This window comes from Nelusetta ayraudi, unplaced genomic scaffold (assembly GCF_046127955.1).
Source record: "Nelusetta ayraudi isolate G7.1 ecotype Tasmania unplaced genomic scaffold, CSIRO-AGI_Nayr_v1 ptg000109l, whole genome shotgun sequence".
Classification (NCBI taxonomy): domain Eukaryota; kingdom Metazoa; phylum Chordata; class Actinopteri; order Tetraodontiformes; family Monacanthidae; genus Nelusetta; species Nelusetta ayraudi.
In genome coordinates, this window is record NW_027466159.1 from 822,963 (window position 1) to 836,328 (window position 13,366).

General features: G+C 43.0%; 5 protein-coding genes across 5 annotated transcripts; 3 read left to right on the forward strand and 2 right to left on the reverse strand.

Annotated features, from left to right (window-relative positions):
* Window positions 1-1,053: 1,053 nt before the first annotated feature.
* Window positions 1,054-1,620, reverse strand: LOC142903355 (histone H3). The gene has a single exon (XM_076048923.1). It carries the CDS (start codon window positions 1,482-1,484, stop codon window positions 1,074-1,076), a length of 411 nt encoding a protein of 136 aa, XP_075905038.1. The 5' UTR covers window positions 1,485-1,620; the 3' UTR covers window positions 1,054-1,073.
* A 104-nt stretch (window positions 1,621-1,724) lies between these two features.
* Window positions 1,725-2,384, forward strand: LOC142903356 (histone H2A-like). Its single transcript, XM_076048924.1, has one exon. It carries the CDS (start codon window positions 1,849-1,851, stop codon window positions 2,233-2,235), a length of 387 nt encoding a protein of 128 aa, XP_075905039.1. The 5' UTR covers window positions 1,725-1,848; the 3' UTR covers window positions 2,236-2,384.
* Window positions 2,385-3,968: 1,584 nt separating this feature from the next.
* LOC142903354 (histone H1-like) lies at window positions 3,969-4,705 on the reverse strand. The gene has a single exon (XM_076048922.1). It carries the CDS (start codon window positions 4,701-4,703, stop codon window positions 4,083-4,085), a length of 621 nt encoding a protein of 206 aa, XP_075905037.1. The 5' UTR covers window positions 4,704-4,705; the 3' UTR covers window positions 3,969-4,082.
* A 4,189-nt stretch (window positions 4,706-8,894) lies between these two features.
* LOC142903299 (histone H4) lies at window positions 8,895-9,264 on the forward strand. The gene has a single exon (XM_076048853.1). It carries the CDS (start codon window positions 8,902-8,904, stop codon window positions 9,211-9,213), a length of 312 nt encoding a protein of 103 aa, XP_075904968.1. The 5' UTR covers window positions 8,895-8,901; the 3' UTR covers window positions 9,214-9,264.
* Window positions 9,265-9,984: 720 nt separating this feature from the next.
* On the forward strand, window positions 9,985-10,538 carry LOC142903246 (histone H2B 1/2-like). Its single transcript, XM_076048784.1, has one exon. It carries the CDS (start codon window positions 10,021-10,023, stop codon window positions 10,393-10,395), a length of 375 nt encoding a protein of 124 aa, XP_075904899.1. The 5' UTR covers window positions 9,985-10,020; the 3' UTR covers window positions 10,396-10,538.
* Window positions 10,539-13,366: the final 2,828 nt, after the last annotated feature.

Sequence of the window (13,366 nt, forward strand, 5' to 3'; positions counted from 1 at the left end):
AAAGGCATGGATTCCGTATATTGAATTATGCCCATCTTGCAGTCAAATTACTGCATACATTAATTCACTTTCATACACTGACCTTAACACTCACAAAATAAAGTTCAAAGGTTTTCTCCAGAATATTTTCCTGAGTAGACTGGATTTTCGTGATGGGCCTTTTTTAGCACAATTCTGTGCTAAAATTAATAATTAAAATTAATGTTTGACATCAAACATTAAATGTGTATTATTGCACAACATGGAACACAATACTGTAAAATAAATTATATCAAAACAAACAGGCACTGTATTAAATGTACAAGTGAAATAACATCAAAATAATAAAAAAAAAATTTGCAAAACAAACAAAGCAGCTTTCAGATGTAGAGGGAGATGAATGCGAAGAGATGGAAACGGGACATTGCATATGTGTATATGGGTTTCACATGCAATTCAAAGACCTGCCTCAAACAACTTGCCAGTCTTGGCCGTAGCTTTAGAGGCAGTGACTAAAAGTAAAGGAATTAAATTTACTATTTTTATTATTATTACTTTCTATTATTATTATTATTTCTATTATCAATTACTGGTTAAAAAAAAGGGGGGGCAACAACTGCAACACATTAAAAATAAATAAATCTTGATAAGACACCTTATAAAGATTAAAAATAGAAGCAAACAGTGCTTTATACCACCATAATTTACAAAGCAAGGAGAATCACGCTCAAAATTTGGAAAGAAAAAAAAAATACTTGCACAGCCAAATGTTGCACTAATAAAAGCAAAGAGCATTAAAATTATTGCAGCCTTGATAGTGATTGTGTGGCCAGCTGTACAGTGATGGTGCCAAATATATAACAAACATGTGAACTGAGTGATTTGTTAGACAATCAGTGTATAAAGGCAAAATAAAGGATTTTGTAGCAGCAACAAGCACTGTAGCTGTATCTTGAGTGATGTAATTGAAATGAAATTTGCTGCTGCTGTAACACATACACGCACACAAACGAATAGTAATGAGATTGTCTTTGATGAAAAGTGTGTGGCTCTTAAAAGAACCGTTGTGTCGAGTAGTGGGGAGGGGAGACGCTTTAAGCCCTCTCTCCGCGGATGCGGCGAGCCAGCTGGATGTCTTTGGGCATGATGGTGACTCTCTTGGCGTGAATGGCGCACAGGTTGGTGTCCTCGAAGAGCCCCACGAGGTAAGCCTCGCTGGCCTCCTGCAGAGCCATGACGGCCGAGCTCTGGAAGCGCAGGTCGGTCTTGAAGTCCTGCGCGATCTCTCTGACGAGGCGCTGGAAGGGCAGCTTGCGGATGAGCAGCTCGGTGGACTTCTGGTAGCGACGGATCTCCCTGAGAGCCACGGTACCGGGCCTGTAACGGTGAGGCTTCTTCACGCCGCCGGTGGCCGGGGCGCTCTTGCGGGCAGCCTTGGTGGCCAGCTGCTTCCTGGGAGCTTTGCCTCCGGTGGACTTACGGGCGGTTTGCTTGGTTCTTGCCATGCTAAATTTTGCTGTCGAGTCGTTGCTCAAAGTAACTCGTGGAAGAGACAATCGCTCTTTTTAAACGCTCCGAGCGGCTGCAGCGCCGTGACGCAGCGGCAGCTGCCTGGCTGCTGATTGGATCGGCCACCTTGCACCTCCTCTCCTCCGTCGGGGGGGGGTCGTCGCACAGTCGGACGCTCTGCTTCCTATTGGCGGAGAGGTGAGCGGGGCAGTCCGCCAAAATTGGAAGGCGGCCCGCTTCCTGCAGGCTTCTCCGGGTTGGTCAGGCACGAGGCGCCCCTCGAGCTCCAACATATAAGGAAGACTTTGTCCCTGGACTCGCCACATTTTCTCTGCGATCTCCCGAGAAAGTTCAACTATCATGAGTGGAAGAGGCAAAACCGGCGGCAAGGCCAGAGCGAAGGCCAAGACCCGCTCCTCCAGAGCCGGGCTGCAGTTCCCAGTGGGCAGAGTCCACAGGCTGCTGCGCAAAGGCAACTACGCCCAGCGAGTGGGCGCCGGTGCCCCGGTCTACCTGGCCGCCGTGCTCGAGTACCTGACCGCTGAGATCCTGGAGTTGGCCGGCAACGCTGCTCGCGACAACAAGAAGACTCGCATCATCCCGCGTCACCTGCAGCTGGCGGTGCGCAACGACGAGGAGCTCAACAAGCTGCTGGGCGGCGTCACCATCGCTCAGGGCGGCGTGCTGCCCAACATCCAGGCCGTTCTCTTGCCCAAGAAGACCGAGAAGCCCGCCAAGAGCAAGTAAACTGCTCCTCCTGCTACTGCAACTACTGCAGCAACAACAACACAACGGCTCTTCTAAGAGCCACACACTTCTCTAGTAAAGACTTGACACTCTTCCTACGTCGTATTGCGCAATATGCACAGTACATATACAAATATCGAATACTCTGAACCTCTGATGCACTTTTTTTTCATTCATGTATTTTGCAATGCATAACATATTTTAATGAAAATATAATCAACGTAATGAACTACAATACAAACCATTGACAGAACGGGGGAGAATAAAAATCGAAATCCCACAGTTGTACCGAGACTAACTGCTGAAGTATCTCAAGAGAGAAAATGTAGTGGTGAAGACTAAACTATGGATGCCACTTTTAACCTCCATGCTACCTTGCAGAAGTAGTCTGTTCCAATTAAAGGGGAGAAGAGAATGAAGACCATGTATGCAAATTTCCGTTAAATTAAATGTATTATTCAAATCTTTGATATTTAGATTGCACCTAAATCTTGCTGCCCCAAGTACTGAAATAGTCTTTTCCAAATAACTTAAAAATAGACCCCGTACGTAAACGTCTTTTAAATTAAATGCATTATATTAAGCACTTCAATTCAATAAGCTTTCTTATTCGTCCTGCTAATGAGTTGACGGGGTTAATAGTTTGATGACAGTTGTTGAGACTGTTGTAGCATATACAATGCAATCAGGAGATTTTTTTTTTTTTAATATATATAAATTGTTCGAGGAAAACTAAGAGGGAATCTTTAGACTGATGCAGACTCAATGAAACTCAGGATACCAAAATGCAATTGAAGAGTTGTCTTTATATACAATATATATATAATCGGCCGATCTAAAACTTTTTTAGTGCACATAAGTCGTCATCATCGTTCCTTCTTTTAGCTCGCCATCGCGAAGGAGAAAAAACAAACCTGGCCTGTACCTAAATGTGAGACAATTTAGTTATACAGAAAAGTGGAAAAAAGTAAATCAATTAAAATCACATTGTTGTAGCGCTGTCCGTTACCCGACTAGCGCCAGCTACGCTTAACTATCCGTTAAACACATTAAGGCAAGGTAGTACAGCAGCGATTCAACAACTGACAAACGTGTTGGCTCAAACTGCAGTGTATTGAGAACATTCAGCTAGTGTACCATGCCCTCTTGTGGTTGTGAAAGGCAACAGCCTGAGCTGTTGTTGACAGCGTTGATAGATTTTAGTAGTAGTAGATAGATATTAATCCCAAATAGGGAAACTCCACAAATTGATGTAGTAAAGTTCCAGTCTGCACGCCCAGTCCGGTCTCCGTCTGACTTATTGAACCACTCCAAAATATTACACAAACAACTGACAATCTGCGACTCACCAGTTCGGGAGCTGTATTCCAGTCAAACATTTTTTTTCTGGGAACATGCGGTGGCGGACGTTAAAATCTAAAACCCAATAAAGAGGTAGCAGCACTTGGAGTTATAAAACAACTTGAAGTTGGAATTTCACGGAAAATTTAAATAAATAAATAAATAAATAAATAAATAAATAAATAAATAAATAAATAAATACAAGTAACAGTGCTGCGATTGAGTCCTCGCACACACCGACCGTGTCAAACGAACACACCTGCTGACACTGACGGCTTGCAGCTGCACTCATTATCGCTCCATACGCGTTACACGTCTACGTCTTACCCCTACACGTAAATAAACGTGATAAATAAAACGACACTATATTGACTGACACCAGCATACAAGCTGAATGCTAGGGAGGGAATGTTGCCTTTAAGCAAGCTGTGTGTGGCTCTTAGAAGAGCCTTTGGGTGAGTGGAAGAGAAGAAGAGTGGTTGTGGTTGTTTTTTCTTTTTCTTTTTTTACTTCTTCTTGGGTGCTGCCTTCTTGGCTTTGGGCTTGGCCACCTTCTTGGCGGGGGACTTCTTGGCTGCTGGTGCCTTCTTGGCCGGCTTCTTGGGGCTCTTGGTGGTCTTCTTGGGGCTCTTGGCTGCCGCCGCCTTCTTGGGTGCTGCCGCCGGTTTCTTGGGCTTCTTGGGAGACTTCTTGGCTGCGGGCTTCTTGGCCGCCGCGGCCGCCTTGGGCTTCTTAGCAGCGGCTTTCTTGGCTGCGGGCTTCTTGGCTTTAGCGGGCGACTTCTTGACCGCAGCGGGCTTCTTCTTCTTGGGCTCGGCGGCCTTCTTGGCCAGCTTGAAGGAGCCCGAAGCGCCGGTGCCCTTGGTCTGGAGCAGGGTTCCCTTGACGACCAGAGCCTTGATGGCGATCTTGACGCGGGTCTTGTTCTTCTCCACGTCGTAGCCTCCGGCGGCCAGATGCTTCTTCAGGGCTGCGGTAGAAACGCCTTTGCGCTCCGTGGACGCGGTCACGGCCTTGACGATGAGTTCCTGCACGCTGGGGCCGCTCCTCGACGGCTTCGGCGCCGACTTCTTCTTGGCCGCTTTGGCCGGAGCTGCGGCTGCTGGAGCGGGAGCGACTTCTGCCATGGTTTCTAGTCTGCGAGGATACACTGAGCTGAACACAGAGACAACAATGTCCGATTCCCACCAGGAAGCGGCACTTAAACACACCATGAGAACCGTAGAGAGTCAACCCAGGCCGCTGCCTCTCCCGCGCTCTGCACGCAGCGGCACTTTGTGTTTTCTCCTCCCGATAAAAACGTGAAAAAACAAAGATTGGAGCAGTGACCGAGGCCGACTGTCACACGAGCCGACAGCGGACGTTTCTACCTTCATTTCAAAGTGGTGTTGAGCTCCGTTGCGACCTGGGTTTCATTCACACAGCCTCCAAACATCACGGACTCGCCGCTGCGAGCAGCGCACAGCAGCGACTCTTGGCACTGTTTTACGTGATAAAACGTTGAAAAGTGCAACCGAGTTTCGTCCAAACAAGTTTGCCTGCTATTAAACACGTTTACGAAGACAACCAAGTTAAAAAGAACCACATGCGAATGATGGGTGAATAATAAATGACACTTTTTGTGGCGGCAGCAAACACAGCGGCCGTGGCTCCACGGCCAGTCTGATCGGTGTGCTGCTCACCTCGTCTTATGAACACAAACCAACTGTTTGTTGGAGACCATCGTCACACTCATGCAACGATACGTGACATTTATCATTACTATAATGGACGTGGTCCAGATGAGTCGAAATATTTGATTTCCATATAGCGCTGTCATCCAGATGTGGGGATCTCAGCTGGCAGTATTTCAATCTAGTTCTAAGTAAGTAGTAAACTTCTCAGTATTGCCATCGTTAAAAACAAAGTGTGTGCTGTTGATATAGTTCTGTTCCAAAATTTTTTAGCATTTATCACAAGCGCCACTTTTCTGTTAAAAGGGGGAGAAAGTGTTTTCGTCACAATATGTCACAAAGCAATACAATTCTGGATCTTTATTTTATTTTTTTTTTTAAAGGAGAACTGCTGCTTCAACAAACATCACAGTCCACAGCGTCCAGAGACCAAGCAATTCACTTTTTTTTAATTGTTATTTTTTTAATTGTATCTAGTTCAAAACAAAACAAAACAAAAACAAAAAACAGCAATTCTTCAATGAGGTTTCAGAGCGATACATTTTATTTTCAAGAAAAATATCTGTAAATCCATTAATGTACTCTATAAAGTCTCGGAATCCTGCACAGAGTTCATTTCAGCAAACGCAGACTTGTGAAATAAATCTTCTCTCTGGCCATCTCACACATGCATTCTGTTATTGTCCCTATATATCGGACAGCTATTTTTAAAACTTTTGGGACAGTTCTTAAAGGAGACTTTCCGACCCTCCACACTTGCAGACATTTTTGGTATAGAAGATTAATCTTTCCGTCTCAATCATTAGGACATAATTGTAGTAACATTACTGTACTTTGAATAAATGAAAGAATGCCATTTTGAGGCTCCATCAAGGTTTATTCAAAATGGAAACCTTTTCTGTCATAGTTTAGAAATATTCGGGATCAATCCATCAAATAATTACATTTGATTGTACAATATATTCTGTACATATAATTGCCCTTCAGTCGTCATGAAGTCATGATGGGGACTACAGGTAATGTAAGAACTATGTGGGAGCCTTGTTTCTCTGGTTACATGTGAAGGTAATATTACATTTAATCTCAATGCTTGTGTCTAATTATATACTCACTGATATAAATATGCATAATTATATAATCATTGACATGAATATGTTTAAATAAGTCAATGTATTCTTAAGGATGGGCAATCTATGCTTAACGCGCTGTATAAGATTCTGTGCAGTTACATGATACCTAAGAGAAGAGACAGGAATGCGCCCATCGTAAAAAAGTGACCTTAGGTGACCTGCAGTACCAGGCCGAGAGAGGATCCAGCATCTCTCTACCAAGCATCTATACCTCGGACCTCAGCCTACATCTGGGAACAAAGGCAGCGGCAACAACCAATGAGACTGGGGTGCGGAGACCAGACAGCCAATCAGAGGACGTAATCTGAGCGCGACAGCAAGAACAACTGGATCTTCTCTATCTAAAAAGACTGACCAGGTGACAGAGTCAGTCAGACTTCAGGACCTGATAGCACTTGTTGAAGTTTCGGCTTGAACTCGACCCAGAGCACTGTAAACTTGTATTCTGAATTGGCATACGAAAGATAAAATCAGCATTCTTCTCCTAAAACTCTTCATTAAAAGAACACGCGGCTCGTCAGCACGACACAAGAAAATAAGGCGATCCAACACATGCAAGAATGGACATGGTGCTTCCATCACTTAATTAAATGAAGAAAATATTTATTGGTAAGAAACATTCTAGAGAGCTTTTAAAATTGAAGGCATGGAAAAGAGCTTCCCAATACAGCAGTTCTTCACCATCAAAGCTGGTCTGAGAATATTTTTTAAAACCGATTGAAGTAAAATAAAAATAAAAATACATGGGCAAACAAAATATAATGAGGTTTTCTATTTACAATCAGTGGCATAACTTAATGGTATAACCTTTGTTTAGACTTTAGCAAAATGCACAGGCCAAAATAGTGATGAGTCGTTCGAGAAAGAACCTGGTCTCAGAGCCGGCTCTTTTTATTGGAAGCCGATTTATTTTATTTTATTTTTTGTGAAAGATGCAAAAGATTAGTCAAGATGTGTGGCACTGTCTATCTGCACCAAGCACTTCACCCCTGAGTGCCAGAGGGTAAAGGGGAGAAAAGGAGAGATGGAGAAAAGGCGCTGATAATAGACATTATGCCGTACATCCTGGAAGTAAACCAGAAAACAGGTTGATCCAGATCCAGTCGCGGAGTTGGCGGCAATTTAAAAGGTGTTTTAGAGGCGATTTTGTGCGATAGAGAAAAGTTAAAAAACAACAACAAAAATACAAATTAATATCAAGACACGGGATGAACTGAATAATAACACACATACACACACACACTGAGTAAGGGCACAGGACAGGCTGTTTTTTTCCCCACTGTTTGTTTTCCCAATGTACTTTAGATGATATTGAACATGGGAAACGTCATTTATTAAAATCTGAAAATCTTGTCCCCTCGTTCATGTCTGCAGCTCATTTTAAATTATCTGTAATAATTTAATATACCCATCCCGGGTTAGCAAACATGCAACCAGCCAGGTGTTCGCTCCTCACTCTGAAACCGCCCTCAGCCATTTTCTGGCTTCAACAAAAAAGGCAGGTGGAGGACAGCACCTACAGCGCCTTGCAAAAGTATTAACCCACCCCCTTTGCTTTTATCTTTTTTGTTATATTTCAGCCTGTAATTTAAATGTTTTTCATCTGAATATTTCGTGAGATGGATCTGCACGAAGTTATCTAAGTTGGTGAAGTGAAATGAGAAAAAAATATATAAAAGAATAATTTAAAGAAATAAAAAAGGCGCTGTATGTGATATTTGGTTGTGATTATGTTTTCAGTGTGAGCACAGGTTCAGGACCCTGGACAGAGACAACACTGATCTAGCTTTTGGAGATTAATGCAACCAATCGGAGAGCGACCTGCTGCCGTTTACCTCCTGATAAGTTAACACTGATTGAGTGTCCATCCTCTCCTCTCCTCCCTCCAAACACCCCGACATCATTTACTCTGCATAGTAGGTAGCGTCTTTGTAATGAGCAGCGATGGTCATAAATTGTATAGAAAACACGACAGAATTATTATTATTACTATGAGATTTGTGTCTTATAAACAACGTGGATGCCTAGCTTTAGACAGGAGCTGTGTTTTGTCCACTAGATGGCGTTAAATCATGCGCACATTTTGGAAAGGCGCAAAAAGAGGAGAGTATCGAGCTCTCTAGCTCTGCTGTTTTCCAACACGTCCTCATTCTGGATACAAAGAAGCCGTGTTTCGCTCGCAGTCATTTAATTTAATTATTTATTTATTTTTAATATTATTATTGTCTCTCTCTCTCTCTCTCTCTCTCTCTCTCTCTCTCTCTCTCTCTCTCTCTCTTCCTCGCCTCTAAATCTTTACCCCCTCCCTCCCCCTTTTCTTTTTTCTCCCGACTTCCTGCCTTGTCCCTCAAGCGTCATGCGCGTCCACCTCCTCCCACTATCCCGCCCCTCCGACCCCTCTCTCCGTCCATCACCAAGCTCCACCTACGATGGATAGAAAAGGGCAGAAGCCCTGCGCTGTCCCTCCAGGCTCACGAATTCAGTCAGTCATTAAGTTCGTATTACCAAACTGAACATCGAAAATGAGTGGTAGAGGCAAAGGAGGCAAGGGACTTGGAAAAGGAGGCGCCAAGCGTCACCGCAAGGTTCTCCGTGATAACATCCAGGGAATCACCAAGCCCGCCATCCGCCGTCTGGCTCGCCGCGGTGGAGTCAAGCGAATCTCCGGTCTCATCTACGAGGAGACTCGCGGTGTGCTCAAGGTCTTCCTGGAGAACGTCATCCGCGACGCCGTCACCTACACCGAGCACGCCAAGAGGAAGACGGTGACCGCCATGGATGTGGTGTATGCCCTCAAGAGGCAGGGCCGCACTCTGTACGGCTTCGGCGGTTAAACTCCTTCATCCAACATCTTCAAACCAAGGGCTCTTTTAAGAGCTACCCAACTGTTCCTTAACGAGCTGTTGTCCTCATTGCCAGTTCCTATGTGTATGTATTGTTTGTTTGATCCGGTTTCTCGCCAACTCCGCCACTTGTTGTGAATCGATCCATTTTTTTGGTTCGGCCGCGGGAAACAAAAGGCTCCCAATTAGGAGCCGGCTCTCTACATTCACTGGTTCGCGAACGACTCATCACTAATATTAACTCAGTGATTAACTCAGTGATAATTCGTCATATTAGTCCCCCGTTTTTCATATGCAATTGTGAATTATAACTATACATACAACATAACTATGTTCTGTCCCATCATTAAATTATTTTAAATGTCGGAGGCATATTTTGTCTTTCGTTTCGACTATGTTGTATATCTCGTCACCATCACTGAGACAAAAAGAATACTTCATATTATTTAGGTGAACAGAACAGATTATTGTTGCATAGCAGAAGGTCAAAAGGAGTCTTGGTGAAAATAAAGTACAATCTTTATTTGGAACTGTGAACCCGCAGAAACTGCTCGAGTCAAGACAAAAGAACCGGTTTGTTCTATTAACCGTATTCTGAACTTTAGCAAGCAACATCATGGGATTCTACACTTTTAGCAAAGAGGCGGGAGGAACTGAGGTTCTAAATTCCCCATTGGCTCGTTCAGTCGCACGCCCCAATGAGAGAAGAGCGACCACACAGTGGACTTTGCATACAGCCTGTATAGATACAAGCCTCCCGGCGTTGGGACAACTATCGTTCTGACCGATCATATCAGAATGCCTGAACCAGCAAAGTCCGCGCCCAAGAAGGGCTCCAAGAAAGCCGTGACCAAGACCGCCGGTAAAGGCGGCAAGAGGAGGAGAAAGACCAGGAGGGAGAGCTACGCCATCTACGTGTACAAGGTGCTCAAGCAGGTGCACCCCGACACCGGCATCTCGTCCAAGGCCATGAGCATCATGAACTCGTTCGTCAACGACATCTTCGAGCGCATCGGCGGCGAAGCGTCTCGTCTGGCTCACTACAACAAGAGGTCCACCATCACCTCCAGGGAGATCCAGACCGCCGTCCGCCTGCTGCTGCCCGGAGAGCTGGCCAAGCACGCCGTGTCTGAGGGCACCAAGGCTGTCACCAAGTACACCAGCTCCAAGTAAACTGGCTGTGCTCACCTCAACCCAACGGCTCTTCTAAGAGCCAACCACATGTTCTGAGAGATTACTCGCATGTAGTGTTTAATCAGCAATTGATACAATTGTTGATTCAATGTGGAACAGTTAATTGAAGTGGCGCTTCAATCTCGTAGTTGTGGGCATTTTGAAATTATTCTTCTGACTTTTAAAAATAGCTGTCTCTTTATGCCTCCCAATTGAGTCCTTGATTTTCTGTTGCTTGTGTTTTATCACCAAATTATGTGGTTAAAAAACAAGTTCATGATATCAAAACATTATAATAAATATATAATTATAATAAAGTAACAAAACACCCACCCTAGTTAATACAACTATGTTCAAGTGAAAGAACAAAAACACAAAAATTGTGAAACAAAGCAGCTTTCAGCTAAAAAATTTTTAGCCAATATTGGCATTCAAAAAAACCGAAATGCCAATCTTGTGTCTTCATGTGTTATGTATTCATTATTCCATTCATCGTGTTTCTGATCTTTTTCTTTTTTTGACATTTCTTTCCGCTAAATCGCTGGCAACTCCACAACTGGATATGCATCGATCCGTTTTCTGGTTTACTTCCGGGGTTGTACAGCATAACGTCTATTATCTGAACCCTTTCTGCGTCTCTCCTTTACTTTCTGGCTCTCAGGGGTGAAGTGCTCAGTGCAGATAGACAGTGCCACACATCTTGATTACTCCCCACCACCACCACTACCTTCGTTCACTTCAAAAAGCCAGCTCTTAAACCCAATTCGTTCGCGAATGACCCATCACTACTACCTTCAAGTGAGACATTACATTTTGCTGAAATCCATAAGATAAAAAGCACCTTTGATCAACTGTTGAGATGTGAACCTGTCTTTTAAAATCACAACTATGTTTTGTATGTGTATATACAGGTACTACCTGAAAAATTAGAATATCAAGTAAAAGTGGTTTTATTTTGGCAATTTAACATAAAAGATGAAACCAACAAATTTTATTGAGCCATTACACGCAAATGGACATATCTCAAGTAGTTCCTTGTTGTAACTTTGCTGATTAAGATTTTCAGCTTATTAAAACCACAAACCCACAAATTTAGAAACTTTTTTTTAAAGCCGCAAGACCTGATCAGCAAAATCCAAAGAAATAAAAACTTGAAATATATTGATTTGCATATTATTTGTTTATATAATGTCAAATTCACCCTTGAAGTTGAATTGCAGAAATACAACAACCTTTTCAGGATATTCTAATTTTCTGGGCAGTACCTGTACATATATATATATATATATATATATATATATATATATATATATATATATATATATATATATATATATGTATATATATGTATATATATATATATATGTATTACATTTCTAAGATATGATAGAAAAGCTTGCCATTTTCAATAAAATTTATTGATAGAGCCTCTCTATGTCATCCTGTAATTTATTCAAAGTAATGGAACTGTAGTGATATCCAATTCATTGAGACCCAAGGATTCATCAGCTAGACCAAAAATGTCTAGGATTGGGGAGGGTCGTAGAGTCCCCTTTAATCTTGAGAGTTTTACAAAATAGCAATATATGGGGCCAATAACAGAATGCATCTGTGAGACTGTACACTGGCAGCGTCTGAGCCAGGATGTATTTCGGCGAGTCTGCCTTGGCTGAAATGAACTATTGCTATAACTATATGCAGGACTTGAAAATAAAATCCCTGAGCTCTGAGACCTCAATGATGAATTGCTCTTTTAAAACAATAAAGAATGTGTGGTGAATTCTTCTGGTGGATTCAGGTGATGTAGATGTTGAAGGAGTCTTCACTGACACAGATTTAGTTGGATAAAAACGGGTTTATTTCAAAGAAGTCAAGAGTCAGACAGGCACCATGGAAAAGCCTGGGGATGTCTCTGGGCCAGATGTGAGCAACTCCAATGATGCTTTGCTCGCATCCCCTTTTATACCTCCCAACAAGAAGAGGAGGAAGATCCGGGATATGGGGAATGTGTGCATTCCATAGTTGCACCCCCAATGGCCATCTGGTCTAATCTGATAACAGTGATAGTAACAAACCCATACATGAACAATAAGTCCCCTTTTTGGGAGGTAGGCAGCTTGCGAGTTCACATCCTGCCATATATCAAATGGTGTCACATGCATAGGAAGACAGCAGCGGGTTCAGACTGAGTTCACATCCTGCCATATATCAAATGGTGTCCTATGCATAGGGATACAGCAGTAATTTCAGATACTACAAATGAAACTAGAAAAAATTAAAAATAGAACAGTTTATTAAGAGGTCCTGGGAAGGTGTTGTATACAGAATGAACTCTTGATAATAAGAGATCCAGAATTGTATTGCTTTGTGACATATTGTGACGAAAACACTTTCTCCCCCTTTTAACAGAAAAGTGGCGCTTGTGATAAATGCTAAAAAATTTTGGAACAGAACTATATCAACAGCACACACTTTGTTTTTAACGATGGCAATACTGAGAAGTTTACTACTTACTTAGAACTAGATTGAAATACTGCCAGCTGAGATCCCCACATCTGGATGACAGCGCTATATGGAAATCAAATATTTCGACTCATCTGGACCACGTCCATTATAGTAATGATAAATGTCACGTATCGTTGCATGAGTGTGACGATGGTCTCCAACAAACAGTTGGTTTGTGTTCATAAGACGAGGTGAGCAGCACACCGATCAGACTGGCCGTGGAGCCACGGCCGCTGTGTTTGCTGCCGCCACAAAAAGTGTCATTTATTATTCACCCATCATTCGCATGTGGTTCTTTTTAACTTGGTTGTCTTCGTAAACGTGTTTAATAGCAGGCAAACTTGTTTGGACGAAACTCGGTTGCACTTTTCAACGTTTTATCACGTAAAACAGTGCCAAGAGTCGCTGCTGTGCGCTGCTCGCAGCGGCGAGTCCGTGATGTTTGGAGGCTGTGTGAATGAAACCC